The 18,872-nt window shown below is 39.0% G+C and overlaps 1 protein-coding gene across 1 annotated transcript in view; it reads left to right on the plus strand.

Moving 5' to 3' along the window:
* The window catches only part of cacna1db (calcium channel, voltage-dependent, L type, alpha 1D subunit, b), a 93,498-nt gene extending 77,710 nt beyond the window's left edge, over positions 1-15,788 (plus strand). The window contains 22 exon segments of the mRNA XM_044132308.1: positions 309-419; positions 592-669; positions 1,309-1,392; positions 2,781-2,822; positions 3,598-3,726; positions 4,398-4,463; positions 4,607-4,698; positions 4,796-4,955; positions 5,079-5,206; positions 5,316-5,412; positions 5,513-5,615; positions 5,857-5,958; positions 8,735-8,865; positions 9,859-9,975; positions 10,518-10,960; positions 11,292-11,318; positions 11,636-11,931; positions 12,228-12,340; positions 12,435-12,569; positions 13,235-13,420; positions 14,068-14,208; positions 14,210-15,788. Of these exon segments, the coding sequence (XP_043988243.1) occupies positions 309-419; positions 592-669; positions 1,309-1,392; positions 2,781-2,822; positions 3,598-3,726; positions 4,398-4,463; positions 4,607-4,698; positions 4,796-4,955; positions 5,079-5,206; positions 5,316-5,412; positions 5,513-5,615; positions 5,857-5,958; positions 8,735-8,865; positions 9,859-9,975; positions 10,518-10,960; positions 11,292-11,318; positions 11,636-11,931; positions 12,228-12,340; positions 12,435-12,569; positions 13,235-13,420; positions 14,068-14,208; positions 14,210-14,359 (2,931 nt within the window). The 3' untranslated portion in view covers positions 14,360-15,788.
* Positions 15,789-18,872: the final 3,084 nt, after the last annotated feature.

The following is an 18,872-nucleotide window of genomic DNA, read 5'->3' on the forward strand; positions in this document are numbered from 1 at the left end:
TTGTATTCATCATGCATGAGTTACATTTTGTAGAACCACTTCTCACTGTAATCAAAGCTGCAAGTCTTTTGGATTATGTCTCTACCAGCAGCTGTTTATATATTGAGACAAAAACAAGATCTGGCCATTTTAACAGGAGAATATACTTTTCTGTTTTAGGCTGAAAAAAAAACAACAAACATTCTGCATTTTGTAAAATTTATAAAAACAAAAAACTTTTTCTTAAAACGTCTGTGCTTGCGTTTGCATTGGTCAGTTTGTGATTGTGTCAAATGAATGCTTCTAATGGCCAGCTTGTCTCCCCTCAGCACCATGGCCAGTCTCATCTGTTTAACTACGCCATGGACATCCTCAACATGGTCTTCACAGGAGTCTTCACAGTGGAGATGATCCTAAAGCTCATTGCCTTCAAACCCAGAGTAAGTGTCTCATCTTGTCGCCTCCGCTTCCTCCTGTTAGAAAACTTTTTATACTCTCCCCCCCCATAGTCTGATGTTCAGCCCTCACTTTGCCTTTTCCTCGTACCTCATGCTCCCTCCTCTTGTGCTCCACCTCCCCCTCCCTGCTGGCTGTGTATGTCACCGTATTCAGGGCTATGTTGGGGACGCCTGGAATGTCTTCGATGCTCTAGTGGTGATCGGCAGTGTAGTCGACATCATACTCAGCCAGGTAGAAAGACGTCAGACTGTGCAGCTCTGTCAGCCCCTCTTCCTGCCCCTCCAGATGTTACTGCTTTTCTCCTTTGAATCCTTCCTAAACCTGTTTCCTTTTTCCTGTCCTTTCCTTCCTGTCCTATCTTTGTGTGGGCCAGTATGTAAACATAAAGGCTTTTTGTGTGTCAGAATCTTTAAGCCCACGTGAATATTCATTGTTTTTACCGACACAGAATATGCAGTGTCAGTAACCGACAGTTACCGGCACTGTAGCTGTTGGTTACATACATACAGTGACCGACAGTGGTTGTCGGTCTCTGTATAAAGCAAACATTTCAGTGATAGAAACCATACTTATGAAACCAAAAATGTTTTTGATTTATTCTATGTTCTTGTTTCCTACTTTTAGCTTCAGCATTCATATAAACAAACAAAAAATGATTTATGACAATAATTGGATAACTACTGCTGAACTTTAAAGGCTCCCACAAACTCTGACAGGAGGACTCTGACTTTCACCCTGTTTTATTGAAGCTCAACTTTTTGATGTACTTTCTATCTGTCAAACGTCTTTCCTTTCTTACCTTTTCTTCCTACCTGCTTTTTGTCTCTGTCTATCCTCTTTTCTGTGTGTCTCTGTTGCCTGTGCTTGCAGAACTATTTTGCTGATGCATGGAACACGTTTGATGCCTTAATTGTTGTGGGTAGCGTGGTTGACATTGCCATCACTGAGATCAATGTAAGTAATCATCTCTCACACGTCTTTTCTGTGTCGTTCCCTGCAGGAGCGCCTTGTTTTAGGATCAGAGTTGCATTCAAAAACACAACCTTCTTCTTCTTTTTATTGGATTTTCACAACGTTAGCAACAGAATTTACACACATACACATAGATATCCACTTCAGTTGTTTGTTTTAAAAAAAGAGAGGCGATGATAAGTATTTGGCGCATCCGTTCAAACTCCATGTTGTTTTTCTTATGAAGAGTTGTCTTTGAATGCAGCTGAGCTCAACTGTCTTGCTTGCTATCAGCGTTTATGTTTGCATTCCCTTCAAAAAGCAACAACGTTCAGCACTGCTGCTGCTGCTGCTGCTGCTGCTGCAAGGTCGCTCCATGTCCTGGTCTGTGACTCATGTTAGCGCTGGTTCCATGCTTCCTTCCAGCTTTATCCGCAGTTAAATGTTGGTTTATCCTGAGTGAGTGGTTGGGGGGAATAATCACACTGCAGACGATTTTTAGTGTAGAAAGACAAATTCTACGGAAAGAATTGTGAATGTTTCACTAGAGCATGCCTGCATTTCATGACACACAGAGCAGGGTTAGTTATTGACCAAAAGCCGGGACATAATTTCACATAATTTCAATGTTTTTACTCATAAGTTGTGGTATGCATGTGTTTTTCTTTTTAACCCACTGCCTTGTAAAGGTTGCTCACACCTCATTAACGTTTTCACCTTTTGTCACATTACAACCTCAGACTTTTTAATAGGATTTTAATAGAATCTGACATAATAAACTACAAGTGGTGTATAATTATTAATTAAAAGGAAAATAGCTCCATCCATCCTCTTACCAACTCTGACCTGCATCCTGAAGAAAAGCATCCCAACATCATGATACTAACACCATTATGCTTCACCATGGAGATGATGTGCAGTTTAAGTCTAATGCCACAAATAGTGACAAAAAAAGTTACATTTTAGTTTAAACAGAAAAAATTCTTCCACACTCTTGTTGTGTCCCCTACATACAGATAAATTATACATAATTTGTAGAAACAAACGAACAATAATGACTTTGTATTATTTTTCTTCCACCTCACAGCATTACTTTGTGTTGGTCTAAGATTCCAGTGAAGTATACTTCAGTGCATAATAACAATGTATGAAAAGGTTTAAGGGGAATAAAAGTGTTTACAAGGCATTTTTGCATATTCAGTGTTCCTCTAGATGTGTGCATGAGAAGCTTTACATTGCTGATGAAGCTCTCTCAGATAAATTGTAAAGGTTTTCTGCCTGTCATGTATGTGAAAAGATGTTGTAGAAAACAAAAGTAGCGTACAAATGTGAAGAATGGTTTGAAGCTGTGCAGCTGCAACTCGGATTAACATTAGACTTCTGGTTTCAAGTCGGCAGCCATTCCTGTTGTCAAGGTGATAGAGGATCCAGGGGTAAGAATAAGCCCCACCTCTTTTGTCAAGAACATCATCCCTCTGTTGTCATCTGAAAGCAAAAGCATCCACATCGTTCTGTTGTGACAGTTTTTGTCGAGAGATTGTTTAAAAATTAATAAGATGCTTTTATGAACTATAGAAATTGTTGTAAGTTAAGCATTGCAGTTTGTGTTTGAATTGTCAGTATTCCTCACTGTCACAGTCTTGTTATGGCTCTTTCTGGTTTGTTGCATTTTGGCATAAGTTCCACTTCGACCCTGCATCTCATCTTGTCCAGGAGCATGGCATGATGGCACACAGGATAACACAGAGATGGTTTTTGTTGTACATTACAAACGTTGGACTAAAGTCCTTAAAGACAGATTGCCAACCATTTCTGTTTAAGTGTAACATGATTGTCTAGTTTAAAGCTGGGCTAATCCTCATGTTGTAGTTTTAAGACACGGTTTGTTTAGCCTGTATTTTTGGGATATTCTGTCTGTTTTAATGAGCCATTGTGTGTAAGTCATTCAGGTCTGTTAATGCTATGCGGTGTAACTCTCAGGAAGACTGCATGCGGGTTGGCTGTTGTAATAAAGCAGGACAATAATAGTTAACAACTTTTAGATCCACCTCCTTGTTGGTTTTTGCTCATTTTTAGTTCATTCATGCATATTGAATGGGCGCATGTGTCACTGACTGCATGAATGAATGAGTAATGCGAAGCCCCGAATACTGCGGCACAAGCTAGTACCGTTTGCTTATTGGTGTCTTGGTTACTCTTCACATCCAGAACACAGAGGACAGCGCTCGCATCTCCATCACCTTCTTCCGCCTGTTCAGGGTGATGCGACTGGTCAAACTCCTGAGCAGAGGGGAAGGAATCAGGACTCTGCTGTGGACCTTCATCAAGTCTTTCCAGGTGAAGTCTTAGAGCATGCAGAGTTGTGAAAACGTATTTGCAATCTCACAATCTGTGCTGTTTGTGACATGGAAACAATATAATGCAAATGTAACAGAAGAGAAAATCGTGGACGTGAGCTGCTATCGCAGAAAGAAAAATTATTTTCTGCAATCCGACAAAGCTCAGTGTTTGCTTAGTCTGCTTTGTGCTAATTAGACATAGTTGTGCTGTCACAGAGTTTCTCACATGGAGTATGGAAACCAATGTTTCTGGCTCAGCATTAAGATTAAGACAAAAACCTTTGACACATTGAAAATGGAGGAGCGCTAAATTCTTATCTAAACCCTCCCTCAGCTCCAGTGGAGTGAAATTATAACAACCCTCAGGTGAATGCAGAAGGAAATTAATAGTTTTCCATAGGTTATACAAATAATTAAAAGAAGTTATTTTCTGAAAAACCACTAGGATCTTGTAAAAGTCAAACATAGCTACGCAGATTAGCAGGAATGCTTATTGTTACAAAACTGTTATCATTTGTCCAGCCATCCAAAATATCTTTGCAATTTGTGTCTAAATTCGTAACTTCATAGTATTTTGTCTGTTGGGTTAACCAAAAACTCTAACAACTTCGACATACGCTGCAGGAAAGAAACTCAATAATACTTTTTATTTTTTTTATTCCACAATAGGCTCTTCCATATGTTGCCCTCCTGATAGCGATGCTGTTCTTCATCTATGCTGTCATCGGGATGCAGGTAATCTTGTCTGACATGTCGACAGATGTTTTGAAAAATTTTCTCATCCTCTACATGGCTAGTTCCAAATACCCTTTTGTTTTTTTAAGATCATATCTGTTACTGTAGCTTTTGAATCTTACTTTAGCAGATTCTGCTTTTAGGTGTTTGGAAAAATAGCAATGGTGGACGGAACCCAAATAAACCGCAACAACAACTTCCAAACCTTCCCCCAAGCCGTCCTGATGCTGTTCAGGTTTGCACATTTTGCAACTTTGGTTGGCACATTCATTATCAATACTAAGTAAATATGGGTAGCAGCTGTCTAAGTCACTTTTCTTATTCCATGTCAGATGTGCTACAGGGGAGGCGTGGCAGGAGATCATGCTGGCCTGTCTGCCGGGGAAGCTGTGCGACTCAGAGTCCGACTACAACCCGGGAGAGGAGAAAACCTGCGGCAGCAACTTTGCTATAATCTACTTTATCAGTTTCTACATGCTCTGCGCCTTCCTGGTACTCCTCTGGACGTCTCACCATTTCCATTGCCCCTCACAGACCTAACAGTCAACCAGACTTCACAGCAAAGCAATTGATGAAATGGTTAAAAAAAAAAAACCCTGGATGTTCTTGTTTCAGATTATCAACCTCTTTGTTGCGGTCATTATGGATAACTTTGATTATCTGACTCGTGATTGGTCCATTCTTGGCCCTCACCATCTGGATGAATTTAAAAGGATATGGTCTGAATATGATCCTGGAGCCAAGTAAGGGCAAAAAAAAACAAAAAAACATTTTGATTAAAATTTGTTCCTGAATGTTTATTTTTTTGATAATTCTTGGAATGCCTTTCCTTTTCACGTAATGTGTTCTTAGGGGTAGGATTAAACATCTTGATGTGGTCACCCTGTTGAGGAGGATCCAGCCTCCGTTGGGCTTTGGCAAGCTCTGTCCTCACAGAGTTGCCTGTAAGGTGGGTTAATACAACTCACATTCTCATATTTGCAGAAAAAAAACCTCCTCCCTTTACACTGATGCATCTAAATTAATATAAAGTTTGAATTCTGCTGCAGCGACTGGTGGCAATGAACATGCCGCTCAACAGTGACGGGACCGTCATGTTTAACGCCACCTTGTTTGCTTTAGTCCGCACCGCCCTTAAGATCAAGACTGAGGGTGAGTCTGCAGCCCAGGTTGTCAAAATCCTACAAAATTATTATTATTATTATTTTATTTTCTCATTGATTATTGCTGCATGGCAGAACAATAACAACAAATATGAAAACTGTTGGGTTAGAGGCCACGATGTTGTTCATTTAGAAAGATGCATGATCCATGTTATGCCACCAGAGGGAGTTCAGTTCCACTCAATTCACTAGAGTCTGTTACCACTGTAACATTTTCACTATCTCTGAAGGTAACTTGGAGCAAGCCAACGAGGAGCTGAGAGCTGTAATCAAGAAGATCTGGAAGAGGACCAGCATGAAGCTGCTGGATCAAGTAGTGCCTCCTGCAGGCGGTCAGTGGTCGTTACACTCAGGAAAACACTTTCTGAGATCCAGTCAAGTAAAAACATACAAATGTGTGAAATGCGGGCTGAAAGAAATTTTAAATAGACAGAGTATTTGTTAGGAACAAAAATGACATTCATTGAATGGGGAGTAACAAATATAACACAATATGATTAAAGGAAACAGAAGCAAACAACTTTCATATGTTATTTTTTCAAATAATTTTTGGGTCGCTAGTTAAAATTAATTGTTGATTCTGTAATTCTCTCAGTACATGCTCAAGAAACATATTATTCAGCAGCTCTCTGCGTGTTGCAGAGAAACCACACATTTTTAAACCAACAATCCTAATAGTTTATTTGACTGCTTGCCTTATCAATTCTGGGCATTTACAATTCTGTATTAAAAAATTAAGGGTTCATTTAATATATCAAAAGCTCCAAATTACTTGGATTTATTTATTGTTGGTTATTGTTGCTCATTTCTTAAATGTTTACTGTTAGAAATCTACTGTGTCTGAAACTTCTCCATGTCTGTTATTCTGCTTAAAAGTGACTTCCTGTGTCTGAGTAGTTTTTGCAGCTTCCACACTTTGTCTGCTTTAGTTAGTCAGAATCAGTTATGCTGCATGTTTTTGTGCTTTAATTTATGAATCCTTCTCTCTTTTTTTGCTTATGCTTGTTTTGTTTTTTTGCAAAGCGTCTCTCTTCCGCAGCTTTCTCCGCTTTCAGTTGCTGGCATTGTTTTTCTTCTCTTTCTGCCGTCCTGAGCTCTCTGGAGTAGTTCTGTTTTGGTCTGGTGGCATGAAACTAGTGATACCTCTTTTAAAAAAAAAAAAAAACTTCAACAAGCTCTGTGCAGAAAAAGGACCGATTACCACTTATGTTTGTAGTCTTCTCACTATGAATTTAAGCCAAGGCTTAAGTGTAAATTAAAAATACAGGACTCATACTAATTTCTGCAGTAGTTATTGGTTCTTTTTCTGAGCAGAGCCTCTGGAAGTTTCTTTCTGGTTGTTTCAGGTGAGGTAGAGACGCTTTTCTTCTCAAACTATTCAAGTAACAAACACTTCCATCCTAAAGCGTCCACTTCCATGTGTCACCTTTGCTTGACCCCATTCTGGCAATAAGAGGGTCAAAGAAAGGTGGTAACAACTTTTGAAAGGAACTCTGCTACCCACCATGATTCAGCTGTGTTTTGTTTTTCCGCTCTGCTCCCCATTCTGCTTCAGCAACAGCTTATCTGAGGAATCAGACTCATACCTGATCAGCCTCCCTGCATGGCAGATAGAACAAGCTTGTAGTCGCAGCTTCCTCCGGGGTGAACATCCTTTGTTCATTCTGCAAACCCTCGTGATTGATAGTGTAGATCTGACTTGGATTTCCCCGTGCTCTGCTGTTGCATGCACTTCCTGCTGCAAATTATGTTGCTACAAGAAATGTAAAAACAAAAAAAGACAAACAAAAATTCACATCGACTTTTCTTTCTCTAAAATTTATGACAGACAAATTGTCTTTTTCTATGACATGAAGCAACAGGAGAGTTTTAAGATGCATTTGCAAATGATTAGATCTTTCTTTGTATAAACACAGTAAATCATTTGGCAGTAGAATGTTCCAGGTATGATATCTTGATTGACTGGTGAAATTGTCCACAAAGATTGGTCTTCTTATCTTGCTGCAGTGTTTTGTACACAATTAATAGTACAGAGATGATGAAGTGTATTTGTGCATAAAGGGCAATTTACGGGCAATTTCTGTTAATTGGCCTCTAATCTTAAGTTTTTCATAAAGCTCTGGCCTACTGGTGGAGGATTTAATTGATTCTAATTTATTTTTAAGAACTGCAACTGTAAAAACTGGGAGAGCATTCAAACCAGTTTTTACTAATATTTTTAAACAAACACAAAACGATTACTAAATTGGGATTTTTAAGCTGTTTTGAAAAAAAAAAAAAAACTGACTTGTTGCCCTAATGTTAGCATTAATAATTGTAAACATCAGTCTCCAGGTGCATTCTTCATTGCACCTGGACCCTGTGTCTGGACCCTCATTTTAAATCTAACTTTGCTGAAAATTTGCTAACATTTCTGAATGCATCATATTTTGTTACAGACAGAGGTTGTAAGCATGAGAAGCAAACACAACAGACAAACCCAGTCTTTAAGCGTCAGCCGGACACAACTAGAAATAGCTACCTACGTATCTCCTTGGGAGACACTTCTGAGCGAAGCGTGTCGTTGGTCGTGCAAAATGTTTGGGGATAATTGGTGGGTTTAAAATCAGATCAATGTTTGACCAGCTTCGTTGTGTGTGATGGGTTTGTCTGTTTCAAACTGTCGATGTGAGAATGCGTCAAGTAAAGACTGTGGACACAAACTTCTCAAAGTGGGATTTTACTTCAACTTGTTACATATAAAAAATAATTACAGACCCCTGCACTGATCTTACGCTAAATGTTTAAGAATCCCTGTTGATCTTTAAACACAAACTCTTTTATGGGATTCCAGACAGAACCAACACACGACCATACTTGGCATTCCCCAACACGTGGCTCTAACTTTAGACGCACACTTTCTGTATTTGGCATCCCTCACTCATTGGCGTCGACGATCATTAGGCGCATTCAGGCATTCGTACTCTGTATTTCTGGTCCCTTTCAGACTCCAGGGTATTTTTGAATGTCGTGTGTTTGGCATCGGCTTGGCTTACAGCAGAATATCGGCGCTGAGGTGTGTGGGTCCTGATGTGGAAGGCTTCTGGTGTGTTCTGTCTGTGCACTTAGATGACGAGGTAACAGTGGGGAAGTTCTATGCCACCTTCCTGATACAGGACTACTTCAGAAAATTCAAGAGGCGCAAAGAGCAAGGTCTGGTGGGAAGGAGGCCTTGGGAGAACACCACTCTGGCCCTGCAGGTGAGTAAAAACAGTTTGTATCTCAAACCTTTTGCAAATGGGGACTAAAGAAATCAAATAATTAAAAGAATTATATTATTTAATTAAATTCCTAAATTCAGTGCCTTTTTAAATGTCCCACTTAAGAACATTTTGTACATTTAAATGTGGAGTTATACATTTTTGTTTTTTAGAGCATTAAAGTAATATCTTAAATTTATTTTCTCAAATAGAAAACAATACACTAAACTTCTTCTCTGGTTTCTAGTGTATGATTGACTGAACATGATGCATGCTAGGTCTCTGTAACAAAGATTTGTTTGTTTTCGCCTTTGCTGATGCGGATGAGAAGGAACATTTGAACATAGCGTGACAACCAGAAAAAAAATAAAAAAATCTGACAGATTCTGATATTTTTATTTTTAAAAAAAGGCTTACAATTATCAAAATTATCATGCCTTATCAAAATTTTTTATATAGATTTTCTTATTTATTAGTCTAGAAAAAAAAGCTTTTTATTAATGCATACATTTTTATGCTATGCTTAAAAGGAGAGAAGAAATAAAATCTTTCAATTAAATTAGTTTATATGGTTGCACTGTGGAATAGTAATGCTGAGCCTTGAAAAAACCTGAAACCCTCTGATTACTTTAATCAGATTAATTGTTGGAGACGGTGGCAATAAAAATAAAGTATCTCAATGAATACATAGCCAGATTTGAGGAAACAAGCAGGTTTCCAAATATCAACACTTAGTATTTTCCATGAAGAAACAAACACACCCACACAGGAATGTCTTTTTTTTTTTTTGTAGTTTTTGTCAAAGTAATTCTTTGGTTTGTTATCTCCTAATCTTCTAGAGTGATTATGTAAAGCCAGGCTTAACTTTTACGTTAACCTTAAAGTTATAGTACTCACCCCACCTATAAAACTATTCCTTAAACTTTATTTAAATCTATGTTTTAGTCCCTACATTCATAATTCTCACATCATAGTGTTGTTCTTACTTTGCAGGCCGGCTTGCGCACCCTTCACGACATTGGACCAGAAATTCGCCGAGTCATATCCTGTGACCTACAGGAGGAGGGGCTTGTAGATGGAACGGCAGAGGAAGAAGAAGAGATTTATCGGGTAAAAAACCAAAATAAAAATCATGTGTGTTCTAAAGGAGGCCTGTTATTTAAAATATTGTCTGTTTGCACATTTTTGTACTTTCTGCTTGTAGAAACAGTGCAAGCGCCAAAGCCACCACCCAGTTGTTTTTAGGGTCAAAGACGCTTCATTGTACAAGTGTGCATTTGCTTGAAGTCATTTTCACAATTAAAACATTAAATTGGGGGGTGTGGCCAACAGCACTTATTTGCAAATGTTTGACGTAAACCTAAAACAGCTAATTCGTTAAGAAGCTCAAAGTGATGTCTCTGCATCTCAGAGTATGAGGTGAAAACTCAAACTCTGAGAAGGTTTTTTTTGCAAAAAATTTAATGAATATATTTTGTACAGCCCATATGCTAACTTGTTCAAGGAAGCATAATAGGTCTCCTTTAATGTTTTAATGTACGCTTTGTCTGATTGTAAAAAAATTGAGACTATTGAAAATAGAAAAAGTGAATTAGTCAACTTACAATCAAGTAATTTGTTTTTTGTTGTTAATGTCTGTTATTTTCTCAAAGCGCAACGGCGGCCTTTTTGGGAATCACGTTAACCACGTTGGCATGGATCATCCCCAGCCCACTACCGTCACGCAGCGCCCCCTACAGATCCTGCCCATCTACTGCACTCCCTCTTCCGCGCCCACTCAGATTTGCAGGAGAGCCAGCAGCAGCGACAAGGAAGGAGAAACGGAGATGAACTCCTCCTCACCCATCCACTACAACCATCATCATTCCCCTCATCTGTACGATTACCCTCACTGTAACTCCTCCTCCCCTCAGTCCCCAATACCCTCCAACGCCAACCTCAACAACGCCAACGTGCCCTCGCTTCTCTCGATGTCCTCTGGGAGGCAGCAGAAGTGTTTATTGCAGAGATGTCGCCCGTCTTCAGCAAGAAATAAGTCATCAACATCTTACAGCAGGGGATTGCACAACAAGCAGTGGAAGTCCCACTCCACAAGGTGGGTTACAGAAACAGCATTATGTTTGAGTTTACCTGCATTCACAGCTTTGGTCACAATAGTAGCAGTCCAACAACATTAAGTTTTATAAAACAATTGTTTTGATCTCAACTGAAAAATACATCTAAAAGGTAAAATATTTTGACCAGTTTATTCTGTAAAGTGAATTCTTCTGATCGGGCAATCGTCAAGGTACCTACCAAAGACTGATTGCAGTTCTTGTGTAAAAATCCAGAATTGGATCTGTCGAAAAAAATTTAAAACTTTCACATTTTCTCTTCTTTCCATTCTTCTCTGCCTGAATCGCCTCGTCCTTCCTTACATGGATCAGGACGCGCTACTATGAGGCCTATATTAGGTATGTAACCAATGCAGCCACTGAAATGACATACAACTTACAGCTTCATAACTTTTGAAGCCAAATCTGTTTTGGTTCAGTTTGGAGCCATGCTAATAAAATTTGACATCTTTGCTTTCGATCTAGCCTGGTAAAAACCGGCCTCTTGTTCTACAGTATTTGCTTTGTGCAGAGGGGCTGTAAGCCAGAATTTTCTTTGGCATTGGCCAGATGAAAGATTCTAAGAAACATTAATCAAATAACAAACTGGGTCCAGTACAATGAGTGGAATTTAAAATAATCAAAATTACAATACGTCTGTGTGATTTTGCTAACAGGTCAAAAAATGGCGGAGCGCTTCACCCGACCATTCGCCGAGAGGAGCCAGGTGGCAGGGACAGCGATGACGAACTGGTGTCTGGGGAATACTTCAGTGGGGAGGAATTTCACGAAGACGACATCATGCTTACCAAGGACAGGTTATCCAAGTCGGACTTCCATGACGCTGCAGACGGAGATTTGGACCATTTCAGGGACGACTGTGAGTCTGAAGGTTACTGTGACGACGACAAGCAGCCTATATGCCAGGATGACCGGCGGTCGCCCAGGAGATGGTTTTTACCATCCCCCCAAGGTTCAGCTGCTTTCATTTTAATATTGCTTATATCATTAAGCTGTTTGAGTGATTGAAATTTTTTAGATCCACAAATACTTAAACATTTGACTCAAAGTACATTAATATTTTAGAATTTATATATTTTAAAATAATTTATAGTAAATTGCAGTGCATATGTTATATTTGATTTGACTATTCTGTATATAAAATCTTAATTGTTTCCTCTTTTTCATTAGACATTATAAAATACATAATATGTTTTTTGACTCAAAAACCCTGGGTTTGAAAGAGTTTCACTTCTTGCTTCCTCTAAGCCTGCAACACACCAACATTCAGTTTTGAGTGTCTTCGCAGAAGAAGTAGCATAGATGAAGCTCCTCCATCTCCATCATGCACAGCTCTCCCACTGCACCTGATGCAGCAGCAGGTACACCTACGCCTGTAGTGTGAGGAGTTGGAAACGAGTGAAATGTGGCCGATGCCCCGATAGAAACCTGTTTCGTCTCCTCTCTCCCGTTCAGGTGATGGCAGTAGCCGGTCTAGACGCCACCAGGATCGCACGTCTGTCTCCCACCAGGTCACTACGCTCGTGGGCCACGCCTCCCGCCTCCCCCATCAGCCGTGACTGCGGCCCCTGCTACACCCCACTCATACAGGTCTGATGGACGCTGATCGACCGTCTGCATTGCTGTAGAAATGAAATGTTAAAATTGTTGGGTCCACACGTGTCTAAAAACTCTGGGACGTTTTCATCTCACACATGAAAATTCCTGTCAGACTTGTGTCATCCATATTGCATTCTGTGATTTGAGGTGGATGAGGCTACCAGTATCTAGCTGCTAATATGCCTTTGCTAGCTAGCTAGCTTTTTTCTGTCTATTGTGAATTTTTGTATAGAGCCCTATGCAGTGTGAGAGGCATATACAGCGATGCCAAGAGCCACAAACAAACCCAGGAAATTCAAAATTTTTTGCTATGCTTAACCAGTCCCTGGGTTTGTAGTTCTCTTAGGTCTTAAATTGAATTTAAGATGTCATTAAAAAGGTTTTTAAAAGTCTTACATCTAACCTGCTTACTCCTGTAGATACCCTGAAAACAATGTCTTAAACACAGCCAGGGAACTCATGAGTTTTAGAAATTCAAAATGTGTGTGGGTTTAGAAATTTAAACTGTAACAAAAGCTGATCACCTCTTTATTCATACATTGAAACCAAATAATATTATTAACTTATGTTTTTGGCTGTTGTTAAAAGAAAAACCCAATCCCTGCTGTTGCCTCGTGGTTTTCGTAAAGGCTAAAGTGTGTAATGTGTGTGTTCAGGTGGACTGGCGCAGCACTGGCAGTGTGGGCAGCATCCCTGGGGCCGTGAAAAGGAGTTCTTGGTACACCGACTGCCAGGATGGCCCGCCCAGCTGTAGCCACTCACCGTCACGGCTGCAGCTCCCCGCAGAAAGCTGCTCACACTTCCTGCAAAACAGAGGCAGCGCTAGCAGTCTGGTGGAGGCTGTGAGTAAATCAGTAACTTAATGTTGCTCAGCTTTGGGGCAGGTCAGCAGGCGACTTGAAAAGACACTTCCCTACAGTGAAGGACAGTGGTGGCAGCATCATGCCTTTCTTGAGTTGACAGAAAAATGGATGGAGCTAAATTCATGACAGTGCTGGAAAAAAATCTAGCAAAGTCTAAAATCTATCAGTCTGGTCCAACGTCCAGCATGACAGACACACCTGGACATCCATCCAGATTGATGAAAGGCATAAAACCATTTCCTTGTGTTAGAATGGCCCAGTCAAATCTCACACCTACATATAGATTATAAAATGACTAAAAATGTCAATTTGGACCATGTAGTTCTGAAAACTTAATTTTTTTTCTATTTAGATCCTAAAGCAGAGTTATTATCATCTTCAAGTCATGGTTTAATTGTTAATGAAGGATAATTTATTACACAAAATGGCATAAATGGCTGCTGTTTCTTATGAGTTTCTCACTTTTGCATTCTGTGCATCTAACAATCAGCTGTCGTCCTCAGTAATCTTGATAATTCAGCTATTTAATTAGTTCCATCATTTTGGTTTACCTTAGCCGCTTTCACAAATTCTCGCCTTCTGGTCTGATTTATGTATTTTTGATCTGTCTTTTAATATTATTATAGGTCCTGATCTCTGAAGGTCTCGGGAAATACGCCAGGGACCCCAAGTTTGTGACAGCGGCCAAGCACGAGATCGCAGACGCCTGCGAGATGACCATCGACGAGATGGAGAGCGCCGCCAGCAATCTGCTGAACGGCAGCATGGAGTAGCAATGACGTGGCGGAGGCAGGCGTCATCTCAGACTTCGCGACTTGCGCCGCGCACCAGAGGGACTACAGCGACGAGGAGCAGTACGTGACTGTGAAGTGTGAGGAGGACCTAACGGACGAGATGATATGCATCACTTCTCTATAGCAGCGACTCACAGCAGACTCTGTCTAGTTTTATTTAACGTATAGTAACGTCTCAGCAGGCCCTGCGGAGATCAGAAAATTAGAAACGGGGATAAACGTGAGAGCAAAGTGCCTTGTTTTCTTTTTCTGCTTAGTAGATTCCAGCTAAAGCAGACACATGGTTATAGAGAAACAAAAACAAAATAAAAAAAAAACCTGCTGTAATTGAAATCAGGAGACATGAATCTACATGCCAGCTTCCAGGAAGGCAGGCCAGTCATTAAAACTTGTTTTCTATTTTTCTAATTAACAACAGTTGGATAAAACTTCAAAACTCTTGGTTTTAGATTCTGAGGATGATATAACTCGGCTTTAGTGAGGATTACACAAGGCAATAAATCACATTTACTACATGAAGAGCCAACACAACAAAAGCAAATGTGCCACCACCCACCACCTGCACACTCAAGCAGGAAAATTAAATAAACTTCTATTCTGTTGTTGTGTAAATAGTTTTAAACAGCTAAGCATTTCTAAATCTTTCTGCCTGGTTCACAGTTTAGATGTCAAAAACTGATTGGGCCTTTGGTTTTCCAAGGATTCCTGCAATTAGTTGCGTTTTATGTGTATAAAATGTGTGATTTTACCCCTTATTGGTCAGGGTTGATGAAAACATATATTTTTGTTTGCTTATCTGACTTAGATGGAAACAAAGCAGGAGTATCTGAGACGGTGCCTTGTAAAAGCAGCCACTCCTCTTTCACCTTTTCCACATTTGGTCACATTAGAACCACATACTTCAGTGTAGTTTACTGCGATTTCATTTGATAGACCAGCAAAACCATGCATATTTGGGAACAGGAGGGAATAAAATAAAAATGTTTTCATCATTTACATATGCATTCGATTTCCACCCCTTTTACATTGACACCCTAAATAAAATCAAGTAAAACAGGCTGCCTCTGGAAGTCAGTCAATGGGTTGACCAATTGTGGAAAAAATGTATTTGTCAAGCACTGTTAGGTGAAAATCAGTCAGGTTTATTTATATCTTGCGCAAAATGACATCTTCTAAGTCAATCGCTAATGAACAGGTCAGAGTCGAGGCTCTGCAAAAAGGCAGTAGAAACCGCAGGATGGGAAAAGAATCGTGAGGAGGATATGAATGTGAAACCGTCTCGATCTTTGTGCAACTGAAAGTCATTACTCTGTGGAAAAAACGTCAGCGTGTTGGCACAAATTTCCCTCTGACAGAGACATTAAATGATAATGTGACATGGACATCAAATTAATGATGCCATAAAAATACAGTTAAACCCACTAAATAAGTAATGACTTAGATCAAAACATATTTATGTGCTACAATGACGTAAATATCCATGTTCAGAGTTTCTCTATCCAGTTTTACTGAGCTTGAGGTGTCTTGCAGGTAAAGACAAAAGGTGTATTTCAGTTTCTATCGCATAAAACTCGACAGCAGGTAACCTTAGCGGTATTTACAGCAGAAACAGATTCTCCAGAATGTTGGCTTTACAGTTTTCATTGATTATTATGCGTTACTTTATATAAAATACCTGTGAAACCTGTCAAAGGTCGTGATTGTAATGTGACAAATTGTGAAAAGGTTCAAGGGGCATGTATGCTTTTGCAAAGGGCTCATTACTCAAATCAAGCTGCTGAGGGTTAAAAGTTCAGGGTTAACCATTGTTCTCTTTTATTTTTTATTTGAAGAGGAAATTACATATCAATAATTAAAGACTTTGTCCTCAGGCATATCCTTCCACTCTATGTGCTTTCCTGCCTCACCTTTATACTGATTTGTGTTGAAATCCAAACAAAAAATCATAAAACAGTTTAAGAAAACTGCTTTCGCTGTCTCCTACATCCTAAAATATGCAACTTGTCACTTTCCCAGAAATCATCCCAAAAGGACGGAGTTGACTTTATTATGAGAAAAGGCTTAAATGTGAACCATTTTACCAGATCTTGAGGCGTGCGACTCTTTTACTCTCACCTATTTTTAACCGGAAACAATGCAGGATCGCCTCCACAGCTGCAAGAGTTTTACTTCAACGCTGTTTCACACACTGTAACTTTTTTTTTTTTTTTTTTAACAGCAGTCAGATTGTTGCTGTGAAATCGGGTGGAATAGCTCCCACATGTGATGAAGGGACACGTATAACAAATCTCCATGTTGAACATTTTCCGGGAGTGAGCTCATCCATCTATCTCAGCCCTGGCCTGTTTTCTGTGAAGCTTTTCCCTAAAAGCAGTTCCACAAACAAATACATCAGTGAAGAGAGAAGAGAACCACACAGCTCCAGGATGATGTCAGGCTTGGCTTTCTGAGTATTTGCTCCAACTTCGATGGTGCACAGCATGTTCCGCTACGCAGCGCCAAACTATAATAACTTCAGGTCAACTTGTGGATATCGGCTCTGGGCTGTGGAATGGCAATGTGTGCAATCAAAGGGCTTCTTTACTGATACGACCAAAACAAGGGGATTTGCTGTGCACAGCTATGCGCACTTCACCAAAGTAGACACACGCATACGTAAACAATCGGGACTTATGTATTTTATGACCACATTAAAATGGAAACTAATTATAAAACTGTGTGACTGGATTAGGATATGATTTTTTTTTCCTCCTACGATTGAATATCAGTAATGGGAGAAAACAACACAGAAACAGTTGACATTGAAAAGTAATTTAACTAATATTTAGTGACCTCACCTGGTCCACATGTTTCAGTTAAAACCTCAGATGAAAGCAACACACGTCACAATAAAACGATTTTGTTATCTAACAAAAACTTTTTACCATGCTACAAATATCAGTGTGAAACTTGTATTTCTGGATCTTCTTTTTAATCTTTTTTATAGGAGTTTTGGCCACTCTCCATTACATCATTAATTAAGCCCATCAATATTTGCAGAAATCAAATTATGCAATAACTTTTATAAGGTCCTGAAAGCATTCCGCATTAACTTGAGGTACGGACTTTGACTAGTCCATTTATATTCATTGATTCATTGGAATCACCCTTTTGATCGCCTCACTTTTTTTTATGGTGTTGATAACATATTCAATTTTATTCAGAATAATCCAAGATTTAGCAGTGACTTAAGTATCCAAGTACTGAGGCTACAAAAATGCCCAAATCATTACCCTTACACCACTATGCATGATAATGGGAATGTTTTACTGTTGCCAGTGAATATCAAGACATCTTTCTACAAAAATACCTTTTTAAAGGCAACTTTACTTACCCAAGATACAATATTGAGTTTGTTTAAGTACAAAAATAATCCATTCTGGACTCATTGGGCAGAAACTACAACTTTTTCATGAGGACTGGCTGATGTCTGTTTCCAACAGGAAAATAACCCTGACATTTGAAAGCTTAAGTTTCTATTTCTAGCGAATCTGAAAACTTTCACGCACTAAGATAATCAAGAGTAGAAGGTAAACATTTACTTAAATAGCTGCAGTTCATTCATTCTCTTTCCAAACCTGTCCTACAGTAGTGAGGTGTCGCGGGTTACCAGTCTATCACAGGACGTAAGCAGCTGTTTTGTACCAAACATCTACCTTTTTCAGTTTTTAAATCAATTGCTGCTTCTAGAAATAACTTCATAATAAAACCAAAATATTAGCCGACGCTGCATGATGCTGCCACAGTCCCACTGTCAAACGTCATCCACTTACAGAAGAACCCAATTTATAGTACAGGTATCTGAATACATCAACAATTTAGTTTGATCAGGAGAAAAAGTGACAAAGAACTCAAGGCTTGGTTGTGCAACTCAGCTTTATTTTTTTCTACTTTGCCACTGCTTTACAGAAGTCGGTAAAAGGTTGTAAAAAACAAACAACAATTTGTATAGTGTTTGTAAGAACCAACTTGAAGATTTCTGCTTTCTACCCGTTTGTGTATAAAACACTCTAAAAGTTGTCTTTATCTACTTTGTAGCATAATAATTAGTACCTTCTAGATTTTGTACCAACAGAAGCAACATCCTTGTTTTGTACATTTGAATTTTTTGCCTGAAATGACGATGCACCTGCTGATTTTTTGTAATAATTGCTAAATAAAGAGGACAAGGTCAGGATGGCTTGTTGACAATCAATGCAGAAAACAAAAACAATTAAAAAAAAAGCTTTGATATATTAAAATAAAATATCCTTTTCTGATTCACATGTTTATTCCCTCATTAAAAAAACATAAAATAGATGATTAATGCATCATTGCACAACAGTGGATTATAGTGTAAACAATAGCTGTCACAGTACACATTATTAACAGAGACACACAATTTAACACAGTTAAGATCATTGTAGTAAATAAGGTCCATTGTATCTTATAATACGGATTAATTGACTTCATTCAATATTTAAGATATTAGTGAAGATATAAAAAAACATCACAACAAATATGCATCAACTTCAATCACAAATTCTTTGATAACAACACTGACAACAATAAAGGCACCATTTCTTTTATTATATTTCTGTTGTTTAAAAAAGTTAATT

The sequence above is a fragment of the Gambusia affinis genome, linkage group LG01, assembly GCF_019740435.1.
Source record: "Gambusia affinis linkage group LG01, SWU_Gaff_1.0, whole genome shotgun sequence".
Lineage (NCBI taxonomy): Eukaryota > Metazoa > Chordata > Actinopteri > Cyprinodontiformes > Poeciliidae > Gambusia > Gambusia affinis.